At 38.7% G+C, this 26,317-nt stretch overlaps 1 protein-coding gene across 9 annotated transcripts in view; it reads left to right on the top strand.

Annotated features, from left to right (window-relative positions):
• The window catches only part of LOC149567612 (folylpolyglutamate synthase-like), a 191,192-nt gene that overhangs the window by 143,012 nt on the left and 21,863 nt on the right, over window positions 1–26,317 (top strand). For all 9 annotated transcript variants that reach the window (XM_089820852.1, XM_089820849.1, XM_089820848.1 and 6 more), the window contains 2 exons: window positions 5,398–5,444; window positions 5,617–5,694. In XM_089820852.1, the coding sequence (XP_089676978.1) occupies window positions 5,398–5,444; window positions 5,617–5,694 (125 nt within the window). The remainder of the gene's footprint in view (window positions 1–5,397; window positions 5,445–5,616; window positions 5,695–26,317) is intronic.

The following is a 26,317-nucleotide window of genomic DNA, read 5'->3' on the forward strand; positions in this document are numbered from 1 at the left end:
AGGCAAGAGGGAAGGTGGGTTTCAGGGTAGGCTTTCAGACTATGAACCACATTTGGACTCTACGGGCTATTATTGAGGAGGCTAGGCACCACTTTGCGAAAGTCTATTGTTGCTTCATGGACTTTTGTAAAGCGTTTGACTCAATTGTTTGGACAGCCTTGTTTTAAAGACTCAAGAACATGGGGATTTCAAAGACTCTGTTGATGACCATCATGAGGTTGTAAGAGAGTGTGCTTGACACATTCAATACTCAGAAGGGCTTCTCAGATTCCATATAGAGCCCTATTGGGGTGCTATAGGGTTGTTCCCTCTACCCTACTGTGTATATTGATGAGTTGGAGGCTTTCCTTAGAGAGCATTTCCTCCTAGGGGATGGGTGCATTTTATATTAGACTTTGATTTCCATTTTTCTAGTTGTGGATGTTGTGGTTCTTTTAGCCTCTTCTCTAGACTGTCCTCAACAATTGCTTGATTGGCAAACCTCCTTTTGTGACCCACAGACAAAATAACTTGTGGTCATTTTAGATCAAGCTAGTAAGCTAGAAATAACATAAAATAAAGAGGCTTGTAAAAACTTAAGGGATTGTAAGGTACCATAGAGGCTATTTAGATTATTTCTAGACCATATATTAACTATATTCAAATATAGCCCTAAAAAGCTTTAATATGCTTAAATTACCTATAGAATGGTAAATAAGTCTAAAAATAAAGGCAATTTCGTTGGAATAATCTGATAAATAGTATTAATGACAAAATATAAGTGAAGATGCATTAAGAAGATATATAAAGTGGTAGAATTAAGAAAAGTGAAGAAAGGAAGAAGTGGAGAAGTAAGTTTATTTAGAGTGATAAGAAGAGAAATCCAAATTCATGTAAATAATTTTTTTTGTACAATGCCTCTTCATTTTTTAACAAGTCAAAAAAATAAGAAATTACTTCTTTTAAATGGTTACACATTTTTGTTTCATCAACAAGGCATCAATAAAATAATTTGGCTGTGTAGAATATGTTAAGAACAAATGTTCGAGTCGGTGTTATACTACGACACAAACAAAATCTGGTGATGTGATTAGTAGTACACAGCATAATCATGCTCCAAAACCTAAGATAATCATTGTCAAACTCAAATTGAATGAAATAAAAGAACATGAGGAGACTCTACAACCCATTATTGATTATTTTGAAGACACATGAATTGACAGACTCACTAGAAGGGGCAATAGATGATCACCCAAGTTTCCAATCACATTGTGGATTGCTATTCAGCTATTCAGGATGATCTTCCAAAAATCAATAATACTATTTAGGGATGGCATAGAGGATTTATTGAAATGCTTCAATCATCACATAACTTAATCTAGAAATTTGTCAAAGCATTTAACAGAGAACAAGGTTACCAAGGGAATAAGATAGAGAAATATATGTCTGTATACATTGGGCAACCAAGCTGGAAAAAATATCATAAACTCAAAGAAAGACTATAAAGACTAGTTGATGGATATGACAAGCATAAGTTTTTAGATTATATAAGGGGCACTGTTCATAATTTGACACATTGATTGAAAATTTGAATAATATTGTTTTAGCAACAATACGTAATTTATAAATTTTCTTTTCTTTTCTCTATAATCTTATGGGGATAATATGTCCATGGGCTATTTTGACTATGGGTTGTTTTGGCATGGGTTATTATGACCTAGGGTTATTTTGTCATTGGGTTATTATGGCCGGATTATTATCTCCTTGGGTTATTATGGCTAGGTTATTTTTTCCAAGTTTATTATGTCATGTAACCCGTTGCGAGTGCTGACTCAACTTGTTGGGCCTAGTGTTCATTTGCTTAGGGTTCTCTATTTGGAGTCGGTGGGGATCGAGGTGGACCACCGTCTTCCTTTCTAGTACTTCTTGGATGTGCTCGCTTACCTCCTCCCTCCTCACCAAGAGTTGAACAAGCATGTTAGGATAGACATTTACAGGCAGTATATTCATATGACTTGGGTCAACCCTCGGAGTGGGGGGGGGGTAAAAAAACAAACCTGTGTCACCTTTTATAAAGAAAAAGGATCCCAGAATGCATACTGTTCAACTTAAATGACATAAAAGTGGAATTTGTGTTTTGAATTTGAAGATGATGTAAACTAATAAAATGTGTAAAATTAGATGAATTTTATGCCTATAATTTTTTAAATTTTTTTGAAAAAGATTTTTTTTTTGATCGGTAAACGGCCAAGGCCTTGATTATATTTATTAATTTAAATAAATAAATTACAATAGCAGTTCTCCTTTCAAACGGGCACTAGTAGGAAAGAACAGAGAAGAAAACCTCCAATCTAGCCCAGGACATTCGTCCTATATTATTACATAATAAAAGGGGCATACTGTAGTATAAATTACATCATATATTATTGTTTCAATTGAAAAATTACAAAGTCGAACGATCCATTTGTCAAAACCATATATGGCCAATTATTTGGAGCCATTCTTGCCAATGCGCTAAACATTCCATCCGAACAAAGCAAGGCACTCATCCCTTCTTGGCTTGTCAATCAACAAGGTTAGAAAAAATACTACAAATATCCATGTTGATTAACGAAGACCTTGGAAAGTCACCAAAATTAGTCTGCCTATATTAGTTAAATATGACCAACACATTGCATAATAATAACAAAATGATTTTTGACAAAGAATTTATTCATTAAAAAAATAAATTTGAGGCCCTTTTTTTAACTGCAAAAAATATGTTATAGATGAAATGCATAACTAGTGGAAAAAAAATGAAATATTGGATTTTAATATATATTTTATTTGTTATATGTGCTTGAGATTGACCTTATTGGAAATCAACGGTTTTTTTCTCTTGTCAAAACTTCCCTATCAAATCTAGACCTTTTTGAAATTTTTTTTCACATTCTTGAGGAGGACTCTCTCCTCTAGTGCTAAATAGAAGTTTTAATTTTTTTTATATGGTTTACTATTTCTTTTTTTGAGGAAGCATATTCTCGAATGTTAAAATATCTACTTATAATATTTTGAAATTATAATGTATTATAACTAATTAAAATACTATAAAATTTAAATGATGATGATATTGAATTCAAGATCTATAAAAGGGTACTTTTAGTTTTTGAAAAAGTTAAGTTTTGATAAACAAATGAAATTTGACCAAAACATGTTTAGAGGTCCTAAAAGGTGAAATAGATATGCACATGCTTTTACCTAGGGTTGCAGCCAAGGATGGCCTTCTATGCTGAGCAGTTCCTTGATCTTCAAGATGGGTTGGTTGTGCATCCTTCTTACCTATCCCATTGTTGGACACACGTACTGCACATTGAGGCTCTCATTGGCTTCATGTTCAAACAGATCACCATATCGATAGGGTTGATAGGATTTGTCAACTTTGTGACATGGAGGAGCCTAAGACGGAGACACACTTCATCTTCTGTTGCCCCATTCTCTTTCCTCCTTCGATTATACCGATCAATGATGCTTAAGCGTTTTCCTTTAGGAGACCACAAGACTTCAAGACTTCACCATTTAGAATCAGTCTCCTTTGAGACAAAGAATAGATCAACTCATCACCTCCTTTTCCATGGTCTCATTGGCTCGGCTATAAAGAAGGTTCTTGGTCTCCCTACCTCTGAGCACACTATATCAATGAGACCTCGCTGAAGTTACTCTTGACAGCAGTGTTCTACATCCAGTGGTTCTCAACAGTGACACAGGGCCTCCTCTTTCCCTCGACCATATCCCTCGGTTCTAGATTTCTTCTCCACAATGGGGCATGTCTATCTTGTTGCAGATGATGGCCCTCAGTTCTTGGTTCTTCTGTTTGTAGTTGTTTCAGCTTTCCTCGGGCACTGTTTGGTGTTCCCTTTGTTGGCTGGCATTTCTTGTTGTGATTCAGCAGTTCGTTTGACCTTTTTAGTGGTTTCTTGTTGCACATTAATAAAATTATCTTATCTAATCTTATCTGAATGAATGCTAAGTATATGATGTTATGTCAACTATGAAAACTATGGTGATTTAGTTTATAGAGCAGACAACTGTTTGTTCAAATGTTTGGTCATTTCCTACCCAATTTCCTTCGACAATTTGCATCAGACTTGAAGCAAACATTATTGTGAGCTGTTCAGAGGAGTATTTGACAAGAAACGGAGGCAGAATGCTGAAAGAATTCATTCAGGAAACTTGACAGTCCTTACATAACTATTGTTTGACAAAATTATTCCAGGACTTATTGAATATTTTAGGACAAATATTGGATAACGTGAGGGGTTATTACATTCTTCCCATCCTCGCTGCTCCTTATCATGTCATATTTTCATAAAGTTGGTAAATGGTCCACAATGTAATATAGTCATGAGGGCTACAAGGTGAATTGTTAAAATTTGCAAGGATGACCTTTGTTTTGTTGATCTTTCAAGTCCCTTTTAAAGTTTTTTGACATGAAATAAATAATGTATAATTGATCACTAATTGAACTTGATTAATTTTTTTCAATTTAATTAGTTGTGGGAAACCATTCAGCAGTGGACTTATAACATTCTTTAAGAAAATGTTTTAGAGGAATTTCATGGAGAATGTGAGGTTTAACAAAGGATATGGCCTATTTTATTCATTTCTAATGTGAAATCTATCTCAGTTTATCAATTAAACAAAGAAGAAAAATCCTTTGCTGTGTTATATTTTCTGTTCAGTTCTTTATTCATACTTATAAGCCTCCGAAATTTGTGTATGAACTTTTGAAGTAGTTGCAATAATTGCAAGACAATTTTGAATTATCTGTGTTTGGGAAGAAGCAACATCTAATTTTTAACTCATTTTGTTTTCATGAGAACATATTGCTAGAACTTATGATTATTATCAATTTTGATTTCCCACAATTGACTCAAACAGAAGGTATGCTTTTATGACGAATGAAACTTTTATATTCATCACAGACCATTTTAAACCAAGATCTATTGGCATGTTATTAGCCCTTGGTATTCATTTACTTAGTATGATATTGTACAGCTCATAGAGGAAGCAAATGTACCCTATGGATAAATGGCAAGTTATCCTATAGATATTCTGTCTTCTTACTAGGCTGAACAAGTTTATAATGAAAGTCATGCTGCTTTACGGAAGTAGTTTACAAGTTTTTGTAGTAAATTTAATTGAAATAATATTTGATGCCCCTTTATAGTTTTGTGTCTTCAATGATTTTCCGAGATGGTTGATGATAAAAATTAAATGATGTCAATGTATCAGAAATGCCACATGGTGAGGTATATATATTCCTTGTCAAATAGTTTGTAGTGCAACTCTTCACATTTACTTTTCTAACCATAGAAACACAAGTAACTTTTTGTTTAATGTATTAACATTTTTGATTCAGCTTAGAAAATCTTTGAACAGGTAATACCCTAACACAAATTGCTCGAGAGAAAGCTGGAATCATCAAGGTATGATGTCATCAAAATATACGAGATCTCAATTTACTCCAAAATTTGTGTTTGAACTTTTGACTTTGATTTCATTATGTGCTAAGGTTATTATAACTTTAACATTAAATTATATTGTTATCTTTTGGAGATCTACTCAAATTGCTTTTGATGTGCAATGAGACTTGTGAAGCCTGGAGTTCCAGTATTTACTGTACCTCAACCTGAAGAAGCAATGAGAGTTCTTGAGGGTGTTGCATCTCAATTTTTGGTAAATGTCTAGTTCTTAGTTTATTTCTGTTTAGTTAAATTGTCTATGTGATGAAACTTAGATTGTAAACTAGTATCAGACTTTTTCTTTTCAAGTATTACTGAATATAAATTAAATTACATACCATTTGTATTAAGTCAAAAGTCATTTGTCCTATTTTTTTATTGAAGAATGAACATGTATGCCATTTATCTACTAGGTGGGAATAGAACACTCAGTTATAGAATACCTCTGTATGTATATTTTAAATGGTGATTATTACAACAAGAGGGGATATGCATAATACGTCTCCCCTTTGCAGCAAGCTTCGAGTTTGATGTGGTAGTCTAGATATAAGCTAGGTGACATTAGATTTTAATGATATTAAATTATTGTTAGGAATTAGATATATGTGTTCTATCAAGTATTTTTGAAAAAGAGGGGGTAAAAAATTATTCAACCAAAATCAAAGTACAAAACAAAGGCCCACGGCCCACAAAAACACTACATATTCATGTCACCCAATATCAGCTGTTCAACAATCCCACTAAACTCAGCAGGCAACTCCTCCCTTCCACTAATATCCCACCCATCTACGTTCTTTGAAGCCCATTTCGCCAAACAATCAGCCACTCTATTCCATTCTCGAGGGATATGACGAAAGGAGACAAAGTCTAAGGAATTACAGAGACATAAAAGTCTGTTTGACCAAAGCAGCTAATTGCCAACTAACATTCTCCAAGCTTTGACTATTCAACATGTCCACAACAATCTGAGAATCCGACTCACAGATGATCCTCTTCCAGCCTAAAGAGCAACCTCTCTCAACTGCAGTCTTAATAGCAAGGGTCTCCATCAGATTATTAGAGTATTGATCTTTGTAGGCAGAGAAGAGAAAAACCATACCACCATCATTGTCTCTACCTATGCCCCCAATACCAACATGACCAGGGTTCCCACGAGAACACCCATCCGTATTAATCTTCAAAATCCCAGCCGGGGGGGGGGGGAAGTCCACCTCCCATCCCGACAAAACCGTTGCTTGCCATAGCGAGGTCTTTTTCCAAGGTTGTCCCCACGTCTGCTATCTCTCAAATTCAAATTTTACAATAGCAAAATCACCAGGATCAATACTTTCAAACATATCACACTTAGCAGAGATGGTCTCCTGAAGCCTGCTAAGAATAATCCTCCATAGATGCAAACTTTCTAACTTGGAGTCATAGAAAATTCTGCAGTTCTGCTCCAGCCAAAGGTTCCAAAGAATGAGGGACTGCCGACCATCCAAGCAACCCGCAAAAGAGAAGTCTTCACTGGAGGTCTGCCCAAACTCTCCCAGAAGTCAATTAAAGAGGACGTATGAACACAACCATGTCTCCAAGCCTCCCACCATCTGTGCCATATCTCTCCTGAATAAGGGCAGAGAAAAAACAAGTGAGAAGTACATTCCTCATTATTTGAACAGGAGAAACAGATAGAAGGTCCCTGAAAACCTCATTTGCGAAGATTCTCCCAAGTGAGGCATTTGTTCTGAGCCAACAACCATAAGAAAAAATTACATTTCGGCCAAGAAAGGTTAAACCAAACCTTCTTCCACCAGTTCACCTCATTTGGACCATGTAGGTTCCTATCAAGCATAGCATAACCTTGAGCCATAGTAAACTTGCCTTTTGGGCTAGGACTCCAGGCCAAGACATCTTGCTCACGGATAGAGTTGCAAAACCTACTTTCTAAAGTTTTAGTGAGAACAACACGGTCCCCATCAGAGCCACCCATGGGCCACTCTTGAGGGTCCTTCCAACAAGTCACCTCCACCTGACCCAAACGCTTGATCGTCTTAAAGTGCTCCATCGTAACCCATTTAGTATTAGTTAAAATGTGACCAAAAGTCTGAAGTTGAGGGAAGCTAGAGAGAATGGGAGGATGGCCATCCCAAGAGTCCTGCCAAAACAGGGCATCAGAACCACTGTTACAAGTCCAGAAGAGGCCCTCCTTAATAAGTTGAGCGCCCTTCTTAAGGGTGTCCCAAATACAAGAACCTTCACCTGCTACAGTAAGTCTTGGTACATCCAGATAATCGACACCTGGAAAATACTCATGGCCAAGAATCTTGGCCCAATCCTGATCTTGATATTTACACCATCTCCAGTACAGCTTGGCAGCCAAAGCCGTGACAACAAGAGCCATTGACCTAAAACCAAGGCCCCCGGCGTGCTTCGGCCGACACACAGATTCCCACTTAACAAGGCTCCATTTCGAAGAAAGAAGGCTGCCAGACCAAAGGAATTGCCTAGACAAAGCATCGGAATCCCTCAGAAAGCTGGAAGGGGGAACCTGAACACAACATCTATAAATTGGGAGAGACTGCACCACAGTCTTAAGGAGAACCACTCTCCCAGTTGAAGATAACCATCTGTAAGTCCAGTGACTAACCTTACTCCGGAGTTTATCCAAAATCCCCTACCAGTAATGTCTTCGCTGAGAACCCAAGACTAAAGGAACCCCAATGTACATCAAAGGAAGAGATCTGATTTGAAATCTTAGAATCCTTGCAATCCTGTTCTGAATAAGATGAGGGGTGTTAAAGAAATAAATAGACGACTTATCATCATTAATACGTTGCCCTAAGGCTTTCAAATAGGTATCCAAAGCTCGCCTGAAACTCACTGCCTCACTGATTGTAGCCATGCCCATTAACCCAGTGTCATCCACAAACTGAAGATGAGAGTAAGAGGGAAGATTATTATTCCAGCTCCAACCTTGGATAAGACCCTGCCTCACTTGTGATTTTAAAAATCTGCCAAGACCCTCTACCATGATGATGAATAAATAGGGAGATAAAGGATCCCCTTGCCAAAGTCCCCGAGAAGCTCTAAACAAATCAGATGGTTCCCCATTAATGAGCACTGAGAAGGAGGAAGAGGTCACACAGCTTAGAACCCAATTCACCCACTCCTCATCAAATCCAAAGGCCAAAAGAATTTTCTGTAAGAGCTCCCAGCTCACTCGATCATAAGCTTTAGCCATGTCGAGTTTAATAAACATAGCTTTCTCCTTGGATGTCGACATAGAGTGGATCGCCTCCATTGCTATCACAACTCCATCCAAAATCTGTCTACCTTCAACAAAACCACCCTGTTCAGCAGAGATCAAAGAACCAAGGAATGGTTTGTCTCTTAGCGATCAGTTTGGTAATAATCTTATAGACAACATTACATAACGCTATAGGCTTGAATTGGTCTAACCTATTAGCCTCTTCCTTCTTAAGTATAAGAACCAAGAAAGTAGAATTCAAAGACTTCAACATCTGTTTATTTCTATGAGATTCCTGTACCACTTCAAGGAGATCAAACTTTATTATTTCCCAGAACTCCTGGAGAAATTCAATCGGAAAGGCATTTGGACTAGGGGCCTTGCCCTTTTTCATATTAAGAACAACTTTCTCCAGCTCTGGTAATAGGATGGGGCTTAAGAGGGCCTCATTCATCTCAATAGAGACCAAGAGGGGGATACAGTCCAAAATATCACGCTCCTCAGACTTAGCAGGAAGAGCTTCCCTAGTAAAAAGATTAGAAAAATAATTGACAGCTTCCTTAGAAATTTCTTCACAGGAAGAGATCTGGTCACCATTAGATGAGACAAGAGAGGAGATAGAATTACCCTGTCTCCGAGCCTGCACCGAGTTGTGGAAGAAAGAAGTATTCCTATCCCCTTCCTGTAACCAATCAATACGAAATTTCTGCTTCCGGAATATCTCCTCTCGAAGCTCCCATTCCTCCAGTCCCTTTAGATCCGAGATCTCAGCTTTACTCAAATCAAATGTCATCCCTTGCTCTCTAATCTGATGGGTAATATTATCCAGCTTGGTCTAAGAAGCTACCTTCTGGAGCATGGAGATTCCCAAAATGATGTTTATTCCATCTCTTAAGCCTGTACTTCACATGTTGGAGCCTCTTACTGAAAGTGTACATAGCCGTTCCATGGGCAGGCCTCCCCTCATACCACCAGTCCACCATAAGGTCAGGTAAAGACAAGTCTTTGAGCCACATCAACTGAAATTTGAAGGAGGGGCATTTGGTGACACTGTATGAGGTGATGGAAAGCTTAATGGGCCAATGGTCAGAGCCCCTCCAGTCCAAAATTTCATACTTGGTGCTCCACCTGTTGTTCATCCAGTAGCAGGAAACCAAAAATCTGTCAAGCCTTTCTGAGATAACCTCACTCCCACCTTCGATTATTCCATGTAAAGACACCATTGGTTGTCTTCACACCAATGAGATTCAATGAACCAATCATATCCCTGAACAAATTTGAAGACGGGTCTAGCTTGGCTAGCCCATTCGTTTTTCCTCCAAACTAGTGATAGCATTAAAGTCCCTAGCCATAATCCATGGGAGAAAAGGGTCCAGTGACCGAATGAAACTGATATGAGCCCATAAATGTGATTTACCTGAAAAATTAGTAGGAGCATATATATTGGATAAGAGGCACCTTTCTCTAGTTTCAAAGCTAGAAGCAACCAAAGAGATGGAGAACCGACTAGAAATCCACCATAAGGGGGAGACTTTTCCAGGGTCCAAGAAGCAAGCCACCCCTCCCAAACTGTTCAAAGCACCTACACCTTGCCAAGAGCCTTGGGGCCAGACCCGTGTAGCATAGTTAGCCAATCCTTCCATTGTAAGCTTAGTTTCTTGAATAAAGATCACATCAGGAGACTGAGACTCAATTAATCTGTGAACATCCTTTTGTCTGGGGATGTTGTTCAACCCCCTTACATTCCATGACAGCACAATCATTTATGGGGGTGAGAGAAGTAAGAATCAATGGGTCTCACAGACCCCGACTCAACCAAATTTTCATCCATTATCTTCACCTTTTCTTGATCAGTCTTCCTACCACTCTTTGACGGTTTATCCAAAGACCTCTTTTTGCAAGATTTTTGCTATATGCCTAAGACCAGAGGAGCCTTATTACTCTTCGCAGAATCTGGGGTCTCCTTGGGAAAATTGGGGATAGGAGCCGCCAAGACAGGACCCATCAAACCCTATGATTCACCAATATCTCCAATATCCTGAACAAGGGGAGGCAAATCAATATCCAACTGTCTAGCCTGTTGTTCCCCTGTAGTTAGAATCTGATCCTCACTCTGCATATCCCCAACTTGAATCTCCCACTGCCCTTTGACCTCAGAAAGAAGCTCAATTGGGGTACCTTCGTCTTGGGCCAAATCCCCAATAGCATCAAACTTGTTAAAGGTGTCATCGGTCTGCCTATCCATCCAGAATCTCTTCTTTCCTTTGCCTTTGTTACAAGACTTGACCTGAGTAAATCCCTCACTATTAACAGGTCCACTAGATGAAGTAGCCTTCCCCTTGTCCTTCCCAGGGGGTCCAGGAGCATCCAAGGTGGGGGACTTGTTCTTGGGACATTCGCGATATAAATGCCCATATTCATGGCAAATTTTGCATCTGAATGGTAGGGTCTCGTAATCCAGCTATAGGATCTAAGAAAATGATCCCATGCAAATTTCCATAGAGTCTGGCAACGGATTATTTAAATCAACTGCTACACAAATACGGGCAAAAGAAATTACCTTACGATCTTGCGTCTGTGTAGTTGAACCCACAGGTTTCCCAAGAAGTAGTGAGATTGAGTGAAGAATATCTTCCCTCCAGAATTCCAAAGGCAGCCTCGGTAAGCGGACCCACACCGGGACTCGTGAGGGTATTTCCTTGATAGAGTTAAAGCCCATATGCCAAGGCTTGATGAAAAGCCCCACCTGATTAAAGAAATAAGGGCCCCCTTCAAATGTCTTATTCCTGTCTGGCATGCTCCGAAAGATAACCATAAAGTAGTTATTGGTTGCTAGCAGAATCTCCATATCTCCTTCTGGGTTCCACATCTGGTGAGCTGAGGATTCCAGTATAGGCAAGGAAAGGCGAAGACCCAAAAACTTACAAATAAGGGCATGATTCCTCTAGTATTCAACATCCTCTGAGACTTGTTCAAGTTGGATAACCAAAATTGGCCGGTCCTCGGCTCTCTGCAAACATCCATTAATTTTCTTTACTTGAAGCTCCCCTTTTTGAGAGGATTTGCCATCTCTTGAGTGAGGCTTACCATTCAGATCCATAGTATTGGCATGCAATGAGGAAGAGGGCTCCCCCATCATCGCATCACCAACAGGAAGCTGGGAGGAGGGTATACCTCGATCTCCCATTCACCATTGGACTGGGACTCAGCAAAAGTGAGGAGGGACCGGGGCAAAAACCCCACAACCTTAACCCACCACAGCCCCACCGAAAACGAAGCAGAATGCTGCACAAAAGACACCCATGGGCTTGGAAAGCTCGGCCACCCTATCCTCTGCACGCGGCCAAACAAGAAAACAGCGGCACAAAAATCAGAAGCCCACCCTGCCTTCAGATCGCAGACCAGGAACGATGTAGGGGCTAGGGCACAGAGGCCCTAGCAGATTCCAGGATTTCGCACGCCATCCAATTCGATAGTCATTTCTCTGTGTTCTATCAAGTTGATCACAGTTTTCCACGATTGATTTTATATCCATGTCTAATGAAAATAGAGCCTGCATTGGAGACTGCATACATTGTGACAATATAAATCAGTGAGGACATTCTATTCCATTCATTTTGTTCTGGTTTTAAGTAATGTGGACTTGGTGAATTTTAAGAGTTGATCTTTATCGCATATTTAGATTTGTTTTGCACTAGACACCTAGTCTTTTTGGCACACCAATGCTCGTTTCTAGTGAGTTACCTATAATATCTCGGATTTTCAACGAAACAATATACCACTAGTTGTCATCAATGGATGATTGAAAAATAAAATAAATTGTAACTTACCAAAGCAGAATCCAATGCATGTACAGCTACACGGGTATGATACACCAATACAAAAACAATTTGAGAGTTGGATGTGTTCTGGTTGTCCATACAGAAAATTAGAATCAGTAATATATACTGTTTATATCTATTTTACATTCTACTTGTTTTATCTAATTTATACACCATTTTTAAATTTAATATTCATTGTGAAACTTAAATTAATTGATATGTTTGTATTAAAGTACAGTATGATACAATCCCTTTATGATTAATAATTAATTGTTACTTCCTTACCTCTTTTGAATCCGTACTGTATAAAATATGAAGTTACAGCATATAAAGCTATGCGTGACATATATTAATACAGTAAGTTATATATGGTCATGTTCAGTTAAATTGTCTTGGATCGATTATTGCTTCCCAGAATCAGAAATGTTGGTTTGCTGATGCTGCAATGCATTATCGCACATGAATTCTGCAAACTGTTAAACACTCAAAACTTGTTGTATAACTATTGTTTAGGGTTCTGCGTAGCTTGTCTACTGTTGGAATCAATCTGTAAATGTCACGTTGACCCTAGAATTGCTTGAATACACCCTTAGATGATTCCATGTGATTCTGACCATTGGAAATCAAACCTTACCCATTTCCATAGTTAGATTGGAATCAAATTCGTTTCTCAGAAATGTTGGTTTGCTGATGCTACAATGCATTATCGCACATGAATTCTGCAAACTGTTAAACACTCAAAACTTAATTGTATAACTATTGTTTAAGGTTCTGCGTAGCTTCTCTACTGTTCGAATCAATCTGTAAATGTCATGTTGACCCTAGAATTGCTTGAATACACCCTTAGATGATTCCATATGATTCTGACCATTGGAAATCAAACCTTACCCATTTCCATAGTTGGATTGGAATCAAATTCGTTTCTCAGAAATGTTGGTTTGTTGATGCTACAATGCATTATCGCACATGAATTCTGCAAACTGTTAAACACTCAAAACTTATTGTATAACTATTGTTTAGGGTTCTGCGTAGCTTGTCTACCATTGGAATCAATCTGTAAATGCCATGTTTACCCTAGAATTGCTTGAATACACCTTTAGATGATTCCATGTGATTCTGACCATTGGAAATCAAACCTTACCCATTTCCATAGTTGGATTGGAATCAAATTCGTTTCTGAGACGAATCATACCCAGAAACAGAAAGTTTTCCTTCCATTTTGGTAAGGTAGAAAACCTGAAGTGTGAAAATGGAAAATCTTGATGCAACATGAACCTGAATTTGTAGAAGCTAACTAGAGATGCAAGGATGTAAGGGCTAAGGAATTTAGTTATATCTTTGGTATTTCCTTAAAGGATTTCCTCTATGAATTAGCAGATACATAAGATAAAGCTAGCCAAGTAGATGATGACTTGAACTGAATATTTTGATTGTTTGGAGACAATTTTACATTGACTTGTATAATGTTTGAGAAGAATTACAGCAAGATGTTGGATGCTATTATGTGAGGCAATAGTATGTCGACCTATTGCAAAACAAGAAGGTAGTTCTTGTTTACTCTGCTTTCTGATAAAGCAAATACTTATAATTAATGGATAGATTAGTTAATACATCTTGATTCATACGTGAGGTTCATTATTGAGGTTGATCAAAGATGTTCAGCCAAGAATTGGAATCATTTACCAGACTACATTTTTTATTTAAAGGGCACCAAAATTGGCAAGTAGATCACTACTTTCTACGTACCAATTCTTCCGACTACCTGAAAGTTAACAAGCATTCAATATACAGTCGGATACAAGCATATAGACAAAACATAATAAAGGCATTGCATGCTAACTACATCCTGCAGTGCAAAGAGGATCCCTCTTCTTGACAATAAAGAAAACAAGTAATCACTAGGTAATGGTTTCCAAACATGTGATGAAACTATTGGGGGAGCACTTTTGTTGAAACTTTCCACTGATAGCTAGAACAACCTGAGCATAACCTGATTGTTCCACAGCTAGAGACCATTCCATGATGAAAGAGGGACAAAGATCTGGAGTGATTGTTTTGGCTAAGAATAGAGGGGAAAATTGATGAAGGAAACATTGATCACTAACGCATGGAAATATATGGTGGAGAATTAGCAGAACCAATATAGCTAGAGAATCCAATTCCATACAATATAATGAATGGTGGCTAACGACTAAACAAAGAAAGAGTGCAATCTAACTGCACATTGGAGTCTTAAAATGCTTCACCCAATAGATTGTTGAATCTAGACAACATTGTAGGCCCTTCAGTATATCCTCAGTCAAAATTCCTGATTAGGAAACTACTGTTCAAATCCTTGTGCTGGGATTGTAGATTCATCCAACATTTCCAAATGGTAATAGTTTTTCTTTATCTTTGTCAGATATAGAAGTTGAAGAATGCCTGATTAATATAGGACACACAAACAGGGGCTACATGGTGGCAATTACAGTAGATATTTATATTAGGAGGGGGAGGAGTACATTCTGTTGTTTTATGGTCATCCAACATTCCAAATAGTAATAGCTTTTCTCTATCTTTGTCAGATATAGAAGTTGAAGAATGCCTGATTAATATAGGACACACAAACAGGGGGTACATGGTAGCAATTGCAGTAGATTTTTTATAGCAGGAGAGAGAGGAGTACATTCTGTTGTTTTATCATTCCATAAGGGAAGTACAATACAAGAAAAATACAATTCATCAAATTGTAGAAGACAATTTTGTTGAGTAGGCCATACCACATAACTAGGAAGCTGAAAAAGATCGGACTGGATATCGTTAGCAGCCCATAGCTATTGTTAGCATGGGAATAACATCTACAGGCCATACAGTAGAATGTAGAACACTTAGTATAGGTGAATATAGATGTAACACTAACTGTACATCACAGTAGGTATTGTAGACAATGAAGGAAGATTTATACCTTGATAAATTTCTAAAGGATCTGTGATAGATAAATTGTTGCAAGGAATTGTATGATACCATATGAAAATATTAAACTAGCTGTATGATGAAGAAACCTATTACGTGGTTTGTATGGATCTGAAAAGTGACAGCTGTGCATACAAAGATGAAATATCCCTTGTCTAGTTTGAACAAGAACTTGTGACAAGAACATGAACATGAACATGTAGTCCTAATGCCTTGAGGGAAACTACTCGTAGATGAGTGTCTAGCGCCCTGCGACATTGCAATTTTCATCCTTTTAAGGAGGTCATGTAAGAAGCAAGAGGACTTTAGGTCAATATGCTAACTAATAATCTATTAGGGGTTATTAATCATCCCCCTTAAAACAATCTTATTTTAAATGCATATTAATGTATATCAATCTTTGAAAGTAAACAATTTTTGTATAGGAGATCATCATCAAAGAGGTCATTAAAGGAATTATCTACTTCAACAAAAAGATATTCAAACCATGAAGATCTATCATATCATATCTTTTGATTATGAAGTCATCAATCAAATTATGCTTGGAATCATTTGGACAACTCATCAGCTACTCCCACCTAAACATTATGAAATCTATCTACATAATTCAATCATCAAATATGGATCAATCATATTTTCACCAATCCTATTAACATATATCTCCTCAAAGATGGAATCATTCTTATCACTTAATATAAGTGCACTTAATCTCACCCTTGAAACTCTTGATTATATCATTCAAACTTGGAACTTGAGTGAGAACCATGGATTGATCGTGATCCTGCCAATCAAACAAAAATCATAATTGCTTGAGGACAGCAATTTTGGGAGAGTAGGATTGTAATATCCCCCTCTAGTATGCTGACGACATTAAATCACAATAGTTGATATCTCTATTTGAAATAATTTAGTAATCAATTAAAAAGTAAAATGTCTAAATAATTACTAAGTTTATATATTGAGGGAATAAATATTACAACAAATAGATATTAATTAATATTCACTTTTTGAATAACTAATTAAATAATACCCATATTATAAATGAGAATAATTAATAAAAACTAATGAACCTTAAGCAAATAAGGTTGACTATTAAATAAAATCGCTGTATCGGCCCTGAGCAAAGGGATACATGGGATAATCACACGCTGTGACCTTAGAAGAGTGCGGGTATAAAATAAAACCCAATTAATATGTCAACTACCCCCATGAACGGGAAAATCATATCATATTTTAAAAGGGAAGCAAATAGTTATAGCTCCCTAAAACCTGGCGATGCAAAACACATCGAACAATGGCCACCTGGATTCCTCAAAAAAGCCAATCGCAGCCCTGGAAGGAATAACCACAACAGTCCAGAAAAATGCCAATAAGAGCGTTCTACATACAAGGCTTTATACAACCCATTTTCCTTCCAAATTCCAAGCACATTCAACACCAAAGACAAGACTCTTGTGGTGTTCGAATTGCAGAAACTTGGCGCGCCAAAATTGTAGTATATTGGCCGCCCAATTCGCAGAAGATTGTAATGCCAAGACCAAGAATTCAAACACTTTAATGTACACTCTAGACAATGCCTAGCAGCATTTAATAATGGCATTCAATTTTAGGAAACCACATGCCAATGATTAGGGTTTCTTGTCATTCAAGACCTAGATAAACACTAAAACAATGGCAAGATGACAGCTGGATTGCACTGATGTAAGGGTCCAAAGACAAAAATAATAGCTGCCTATTTACCGTACAGCGTAAATAGATAGCTATTGCATTAAGAGACTAGAAGATAACACAAAACAAGATAGTGCTTTATTCATATAAGCAGAGTATACAATCACAAGTATTGATTCATAGTTCAATTCAGACAATGTACATATATCTCCCGAAGCGGTGACGCAATTGTCACGCAACCTTCCAGACACTAACTTATCCCGTCGGCTCTAGTATAGTTTTTACTAACAACATTAGCCCCCCACAAAGAAAAGTCATCTCCGGATGACAAAATAGAGACAACTAAACAACTGAGTACATCAAAATAAGACTAAGAAGAAGAAGGATGTGTCCCTGTTGGAGCAGGTGTAGTAGCCATTCTTTGTGCCCGTAACTCGTTCAGCTATGCCCGCAACTCATGTACTTACTAGGTTCGGGTGTTTAGATCCGCCTTAGCCTGCATCTATGTAATAACCCCAACGGGTTATAACTTAGTGAAACACCTAATCCTTCCCAAATTCAATTGTTTGACATTTTGTCAAACACTCTGCAAGCAAGCTCTGATACCATTGTAATATCCCTTGTCAATTCGAACCTCAACCTGTTCATTTGTAGGTCAAGGAAAATTGTCAAACACTTCCAATACGATCTCTATGTTTGCTGTTTCTGAGTTTCAGATTGATTATGCTTGCTTGAAATGATATCAAAGCGAATCTAAAAGCCTGTAATTGATTACTACTATATCTAAGAAAAGAATTAAATGCATATGCAATTCTCTTTTGGCTTTTGAAATGCATATGATGAATTCTAAATGAAAAATGTGCACTTATAGCCAATTGATATTTTGTCAAACATTTGGCATGCATACTATTATGTCAATTATGGAAGATATAAATATGCATGTTACATCAAATATATAGACCTGCAACTTATCACTCCTTCAGTGAGATATTTTTTAATTAAATATTTAACATAATATTCCAAGGCTCTTGGCTTTGCAATCCATAAAAAACTGAGTAGAAATGACATTATTAATTTGATATAAAATGTGCATCTATAGCTACTTACGACAACCACCTTTACAATGCCAAATGACCAATTTAAATGATGCAAATTGATTGTAGAACTTGATATACAAATCGACTAATGAAAGAGATGAAATTGCAATCATAATCAAGCCAAGTATTGTAGCACGGGTATTGTTCACGACACTATAGCAACCAACAATAAATGTATTCTCCAATTTAAGCACAAATATAACTCCAGAATGAAGCTCTCTTGAATGGCAAATTTAGTGGATATTTCACCACCTCAAATGGTTGCAACAATGAAAAATTGACGCTTTCCAATGGCTGACTGAAATCAGAAACCCTTAGTTTCTTCTCCCAGGTTTATATCAAATGCAATTGACAATAATTGGATCTCACCTCTATTTATTCTTTTCCTTCGCCCTTTTAGAAGGAAATAAAATATTATTTAATTGCACTCTCTAGAAGCTTCCCCCTTTCCAATACAATAATTAGTTGTGCTTCTAGAAACTTAAATTAATTAAATATAAAGTCACCTTTAGATATATTTATTTATTGACTTTAATTTAATTTATTTCTCCTCATTTGTTCACTTAGCCTTCGAAGAATGAAGCTAAGAACTCCATTGAAGGTCTAAATATGGGGAACATTACAGTCCGCCCTCCCTGAAATTGCTTGTCCTCAAGCAATCCAGCAACACAATGAACTCCAACCTCCACCTAGATATCAAATGAAGTAGTATGTGACATCCTTGTAGATAATAAACCAACTACAAACCAACATCATCAGGACCAACCACATGTCCTACAACCTTGCACCCAAAACTTGTGCTGATGATGTAAAAGTCATAATGTCACCAGAGGGCAACTCCGTAGAAGATCTATGAAACCTCTTCTTCCCTGTATCCATCCATGTAATATATATTGGACAAGAATCTTGATCATTAGCAACATGCGTTGAAAAAGATGTAGCTATAGGCGAACCATATGCACTAGTGCCAACTGTATCAACAATAGGTATAGCCACATCAAAATATATGGACACAAGAAAAACACTATCTGCCACAACAGAAAATTGAACCAAATCTACAGTTGATGAAAACTCATAATCATCAACATGTTTGCCATCATCAGAACACACATCAACAACTGCATGTATATTACTAAACTCCTCGTTGGATGGTTCAACTCACACAGAAGTGGGTGTTGATATGACAATATCCTCGCATGCTCCTCCCAATGTTGTTGCATCATCATCAAATACATGATCTGAGGAACTCATGCCAACAAATGCATCATCTGACTTAATTGGATATAAATTCTTATCACCTTCCACCTCAATTATGCCCAATTCATGCAGTATCTCATAAGAAATGTCCCGCAAATATGAAGCCGCAACTGTGTCATCAGATTTCGCTCTTCAAAAAAGTGATATCGTGCTTTGCTCAAATCTTGGATTCGAAATTAGTTGGGTCATCCGTTTGTGATTTTGATTTATCTCATTCACTAGCACATCCAATTGTTTCACAATACCCTGTATCTTAGAATCTTCAACCCTTGGTGGAGAAGTACGCCCTCTACGGGTATAATGAATACCAAACCTTCTGTCACCATCCATAACGCTGAAAGCCAAGTCCTCTAGCTGTGGGTCAAAAGAAAAGTGATGAGCACTTCTTAGAGTGTAATGCCGATAAAAACTTCCAATCTTTGTAAAGTGCTCATCATCATCAAACTGGGAATCAGAAGATGGCTCCAATCTCTGACCCTAAACTATTGGTCAGGCAAGATCCTGGGCAACCCTCTCAGCAAACCCAACCACAAAATCCCTATTGGGAAGCATTGTAGCCAAGGTCTCTAGAATCTTCTTCACCAATCATCGTATAGCACGAGAGCCCCGAATGAGAGTACCCTCAAATATACTCTATGAAACCTCCTACAAATTCGAGCTCTCAAGCAATACTCTATGAATGACTCAGTACAGTAAAAATTATATGTGGAAGCATCAATCTGCTTCCCCGCAATCCATGGTTGATCCCTCTGAAAATGTGACAATGCCAATTGTACAATGCTACTAGTTGTATGAAAAGAAGAAATAGTTTCACTTCCAGTAGAAGGAAGCAAATCACCATGAGAGCTCGTCTCCACTGATACTCTCACTATAGGGCCCATTTGCCGTTGCACCAAAAGCCATGACTGTTAGTGAACATGGAACACCACATAATTAACCACCTGTGGGCAGGGGAGCGCGTCGCATCACCCAACAATCTCCCCCTCGACGCGCATACCAGGCGCTTACGCGGGTCGGGAAGGCACCGGGGAGATTTGAACCATGACTGTTAGTGAACATGGAACACCACATAATTAACCACCTGTGGGCAGGGGAGCGCATCGCATCACCCAACACTCACTTCCTCTGTACATACCGCACTCATATCCTGGACGAATGTGTTTGCCACATCATCACGTCCCTCATCCTCAACTGTAGAAGCAAACTCACCATCAACCACAATATGTAATTGAACAGGGTTTGGGGATGGAGTTGACTGTACCCATTCTAACTCCACGACAACCTCATCCAGTTGTGGCTGTGACTCCTGAAGAGCCAACTGAGTATGCTGAAGAGAGTCCATGGTCACCTGAAGCTCCCGGGTGAGCTCAACCACCTCCTCTTTCCCTAACAACATCTCATAGCAAGTGCTACCCCACTCTAGAAGGTAATTTTTGTTAGCAACTAACTGAGAGTAACTATGCTTCAAGATCCTAACAGTCTCTCGAAGCGCATGAACCTCTGCTAGAGAAAGATTACTATCACCATGCTCATCAAACATAGGAGCACCCCAACCAGATGTAGCTAACATTTGATGGGTGACTCTATAGATGTCTCGGTCCCACTTGAGGAAGCAATTGCCTCCTACATTGTAGCAACACCATGAGATCTCACATATCAATCTCCAATAATAATCATGTCCTTGAGAGAGCCGATAGTATCAGTGGTAGTAACTGCATCAACTATCTCTGCACTAACTATAGCAACAGCTCTGGGAGCCTTAACTTGCTGAAGCTTGGTGTCGCTATCCTTTGCTTCCATTGACACAACCACATGTCCCTATGAAATAAGTCCATTGTCAACACTGCAGATAGGACTAGCAGGTGCCGTACTAAATGTAGATACATTTGCATCAGGGACTCCTGTCAGGGAAAACTCAAGCTTCCTTCCTTGCAGCCTCGATGTCGGCCTTCTAAAGGCGGAAACCATATACTTTGCTGCCCTTTCAATTGTCTCTGGATCCAACAAGCTCTCTGTCAATCTGTGTTGATGAAGCTTAAGTTTCTCCATACTCTCCTGCAAAGCATTCATTCATCTTTGTGCTAACTTCCGCATTACTCCACCAACTTCTAGAACTACCAGTCCTATTTTTGTTCATGGCTAAAAAATGCTAGAGTGCTGGTCACTCCAAATGCAATAGCGAATGTGACAATAATTAATATTTTTCTACCCCACAAGATGGCAAAAAATCGCTCTGATACCACTGTAATAACCCCAACTGGTTATAACTTCATGAAACACCAAATCCTTCTCAAATTCAATTGTTTGACATTTTGTTAAACACTTTGCAAGCAAGCTTTGATACCACTGTAATATCCCTTGTCAATTCAAACCTCAATTTGTTGATTTGTAGTTCAAGGAAAATTGTCAAACACTTTCAATACGATCTCTATGCTTGTTTCTGTGTTTCAGACTGATTATGCTTGTTTGAAATGATATCAAAGGGAATCTAAAAGCTTGTTATTGATTACTACTATATCTAAGAAAAGAACTAAATGCATATGCAATTCTCTTTTGGCTTTTGAAATGCATATAGATGAATTCTAAATTAAAAATGTGCACTTATAGCCAATTGGTATTTTGTCAAACACTTGGCATGCATACTATTATGTCAATCATGGAAGATATAAATATGCACATTACATCAAATATATAGACCTGCAACTTATCACTCCTTTAGTGAGATATTTTCTGATTCAATGCTTAACATAATATTCCAAGGCTCTTGGCTTTGCAACCCCCAAAAAAACTCAGTAGAAATGACATTATAAATCTGATATAAAATGTGCATCTACAGCTACTTATGAAAGCCACTTTTACAATACCAAATGACCAATTAAATGATGCAAATTGATTGTACAACCTGATATACAAATTGCCCAATGAAGGAGATGAAATTGCAATCATAATCAAGTCAAGTACAATAGCGCGGGTACTGTTCACGACACTATAGCAGCCATCAATAAATGTATTCTCCAATTTAAGCACAAATAAAACTCCAAAGTGAAGCTCTACTGAATACCATATTCAATGGATATTTCACCACCTCAAATGGTTGCAACACTAAAGAATTGATGCTCTCCTGTGGCTAACTAAAATCAGAATCCCTTAGTTTCTTCTCCCAAGTTTATATCAAATGCAATTGACAATAATCGGATGCCTGAAAATGAAGCTCTCGCCTCTATTTATTCTATTCCTTCACCTTTCTAGAAGGAAATAAAATATTATTTAATTGCACCCTCTAGAAGCTTCCCCCTTTCAAATACAATAATTAGTTGTGCTTCTAGAAACCTATAGTAATTAAATATAAAGTCACCTCTAGATTTATTTATTTATTGCTTTTGATTTAATTTATTTCTCCTTATTTCTCCACTTAGCTTTTAGAGAATGAAAAGCTAAGAACTTCATTGAGGGTCTAAAAGATGGGGATCATTACAATCTGAATCTCTAAGGCTATCTTCATCATTTTAGCTATGTTTGGACCTCCACCTCTTTTGCATCTAACTCCATCTGTTTCCGATTGTTGGCTTTCTTTGCCTTCTCCAACCAAGATACAGTGTTGCCTTCTCTGATTTCCTCTCAGAAATGAGTGTTGCTTGCTTTGTCTCCCAAGCTGACTGTTGCGTGGCCAAACTGGCTTCTACTGCCACTAATTTAGTAGCTATCTCCTCTCGAACATTCTCTGTTGCTACTAGAGCTGCCTGGCTATTCTTTAGAGCATAGTATGCATCTCGATACCCCCTGTACTATCTCCCACGTCAGGTTCTCAACTCGGCTCTCTACTACAGGTTCCTTAGCAGTCCACTCCTGCCTCATCCTCGGAGTCTCTGTGCTAGCCCACCTTCGTGCCTCGAAGGATACTGCAAAGGCAACTGGGTAACCAACTTGCATGAAGGATAAAACTTGCTCCAACTCCTGCACCACTGTTTCCAATGCATGTGTCTATGCAAAAATCACTAATTGGCGACCTTGAGTCACCATGTCAGCCAAGTATGCCTCTACATCCTCCCCCATGGCTGTTAAGGGAATTGATGTGGGCTGCTCCTGTGTGCCGATAGTTGTCTCCACTGCTTCTAACATCCTCTGAGTAGTGTTGTCCATCAAGGTTGGAGGTGGTGGCTCAACTATAGCAGTGGGATAAATCTCCTCCTACAAGGCTATCAGAGCTATCTCCTGGGATATTTCTCTCATAGGCGAGAGAAGACTAGATGTTAGCGTTATTGGTTTGATGCTAAACCTCCAAGTCAAGTATGCACTCAAGTCCTGCTCACTCAAGTCTTGTGTTGTACTCGCCCCGCTAGTACCCTCACTAGTAGCCAATAACACCGTATCTGTAGTGACCACAACATTCGGACCCACAACCTCCATTTCAACTTGAGCTGCCCTCAACTCTTAGGTACCTCCTATATTAGTAATTCCATCCCCTCGTCCGGTACGATTGTAGGTGGTGATGGGCGAGACTCTATTGGTAATGTAGCCATTGCCTTTGGAATGGATGGGGTTTCTGTGGGTATTGACGAAGTTGTTGCTACTATGACAGGAGTCTTAACTACGGGATGTCTGAATTGTCCAAAACTTGGAATATGTGTACCTACAGGGGCCAAATGAGTTGTCGCTGAGAATGCAGGCTATGGGCATAGCAGTGGTGTTGCAGTAATGACTTCAAACCCTTCGTCCTCCATATCCTCTTCCTCTTTGTCCATCTCACTATCGCTAGATGATGTCTCCTGTTAGTCGCTATCTGTATTCCAATTCTCTGAACTTGCATCCAACTTTTGCTTGGGTTGCTTTTGCCCAATTGTGGCCTTCTACCTCTGTGGTGTGTCTAAATGTTTCTAGTGCATGATGGGGGCTCACCTGGCGCAAGTGGGCCAGGCTTGACCTTCAACCTGTCCAATGGAATCATCTGTGCTGTCGCATCAAGGAACAATCCAATAGCGCAATGGGGCATGTAAAATGTCTCGTGCCACAACATCATGGACTCGTGCATCCATTTTGCCAGTAATGCGGCCCATTCGTACACCCTCCCATTCATCATTTCGACCTACGGGAAGGAGATATCAAATGCAGGGCTCAATCCTATGAGCCTACTCTTAACCAGGTCCATGAGGCAACGCCATTGTCCTTGCTGAATATTAGACTTTTTTAGCTCTCTGCCTTTAGACATGTCCATCAATGCTTCTTTCTCAGGTTGAGACAGTTCACCGCACAAGATCTATCAGTCATGCTTTTCACCTTTTGACTCAATTTCTTCGGTTTCCTATCAATTTTCTTGCCTCCCTGCACATGGTCGGGTATGTCGAATACCCTAGTGAAGTCTGGTGCCCTAAGGGAGATGACCAAGTCTCGCCCTATGTAGGAAAACGGGTTGGTTCTAGAGAACCTGTCATAGGTGTCTACCATCATGCAAGCCCTCATAATCACGAATGCAAAAATATGGCATTCGGATTGCCCACTCTACCTGCTCCTTTCTGATGCTATTCTTCACCGAATTGTCCTCAGGATTATCCTGCCGCCATTTCCTGTACTTGACTCCATTTAGGCCTTCGAAGGAAATGTTTTGTTGTGCGAGTTGCACTAGTACAGCTGCTGCGTGTGTTGGCTGTTTGCCCTTCTTTTTGCTCGTGCTTGTGCTTGTGCCTCCTGCAATACGGATGCCTGAAGGCAATATCTTCACATTTCAATTCATCCTTGTACTGGTAGCTAAGTCTTTTTCCAACTTTTTCCTCCATACTCTCTTTCCGATTGACTCCATAATTGTCTTCTTGCTTGTCTTTTTGTGTGGAAAAAAAAACGGTTATGGCATTGGGCATTTTCCTTCGAATCTTCCATTCAACTCCTTCAGTATGTACTTGACGACTGAGTTTGTATGGTTTCTCATGAATGGAAGTGGCTATTCGTACTGTGATGCCCTTTACTTGCAGTTGCAAGTACAGTTTTTGAGATCTCCTTTCTTTTACGTAGACCCTTACACATAATGGAAGTTGTAAACAGAAGTTGGATCATAGCCATGATGTAGTGAAGTTTGCGTGGTCAATCTTCTAGAAAATTTTGGAGACTTTGATGGAAGTCTCTGCACCAATACAACCCTTCGAGCATGATTATGTACTTTCTATGGCCGCACTACCATATGGGTATTTGGACCTTGCTTGGCGCGGTGTGGCTGTACAATGAAGTTTCAATATCTGTTAGACCTTATACTATCTTTGGTCGTATGGTGAGCATCAAATGTTTCTTCTTGGTCGTGCAGTGTCTAGTGATGTTTCAGGGCATACCAAATCTATTGTTTTTTAAGGGCTTACAATGTTGTTCGGCCATACGACGATGTTAGGATTCTTTTTTATTCAGTTTGACATGCAGTCATACAGTAACAACTTGTGCTTTGTTATGCTCTTTGCTGTGTGCACGCCTGTACGTACGACGGCTGAAATGTGTGCTTCTGAAACTTATACCATTTCCTTTCCCTTTTCCCAATCCATGAGTGTTTGTATCGTATGATGTTTATAGGGATGCTTGTACGGTGGTACTTTGGGTTTTTTTTATTTGGCCTCTGTTTACAAATCCACCCTATTCCTCCTCTTGCAAGATCATATGGTCCAAGTCAATCCCACATAAGAGAAATGTAACAGTTATTGCCTTGCAATTATAATTTTCCTTTTGAATGTTTTGTGCTGTGGTCGTACAGTGGTTTGCTCAGGGCCGTACGCTAATTTGTACTTGTGGCTGCTTTATGGGTGGCTGTACGGTTCAAATACTTATGCTCTTGGGGCCGTATGG

The sequence above is a fragment of the Cupressus sempervirens genome, chromosome 3 (genome assembly GCF_028749045.1).
Source record: "Cupressus sempervirens isolate cs-2001-9-10 chromosome 3, ASM2874904v1, whole genome shotgun sequence".
In the NCBI taxonomy this organism is placed as follows: domain Eukaryota; kingdom Viridiplantae; phylum Streptophyta; class Pinopsida; order Cupressales; family Cupressaceae; genus Cupressus; species Cupressus sempervirens.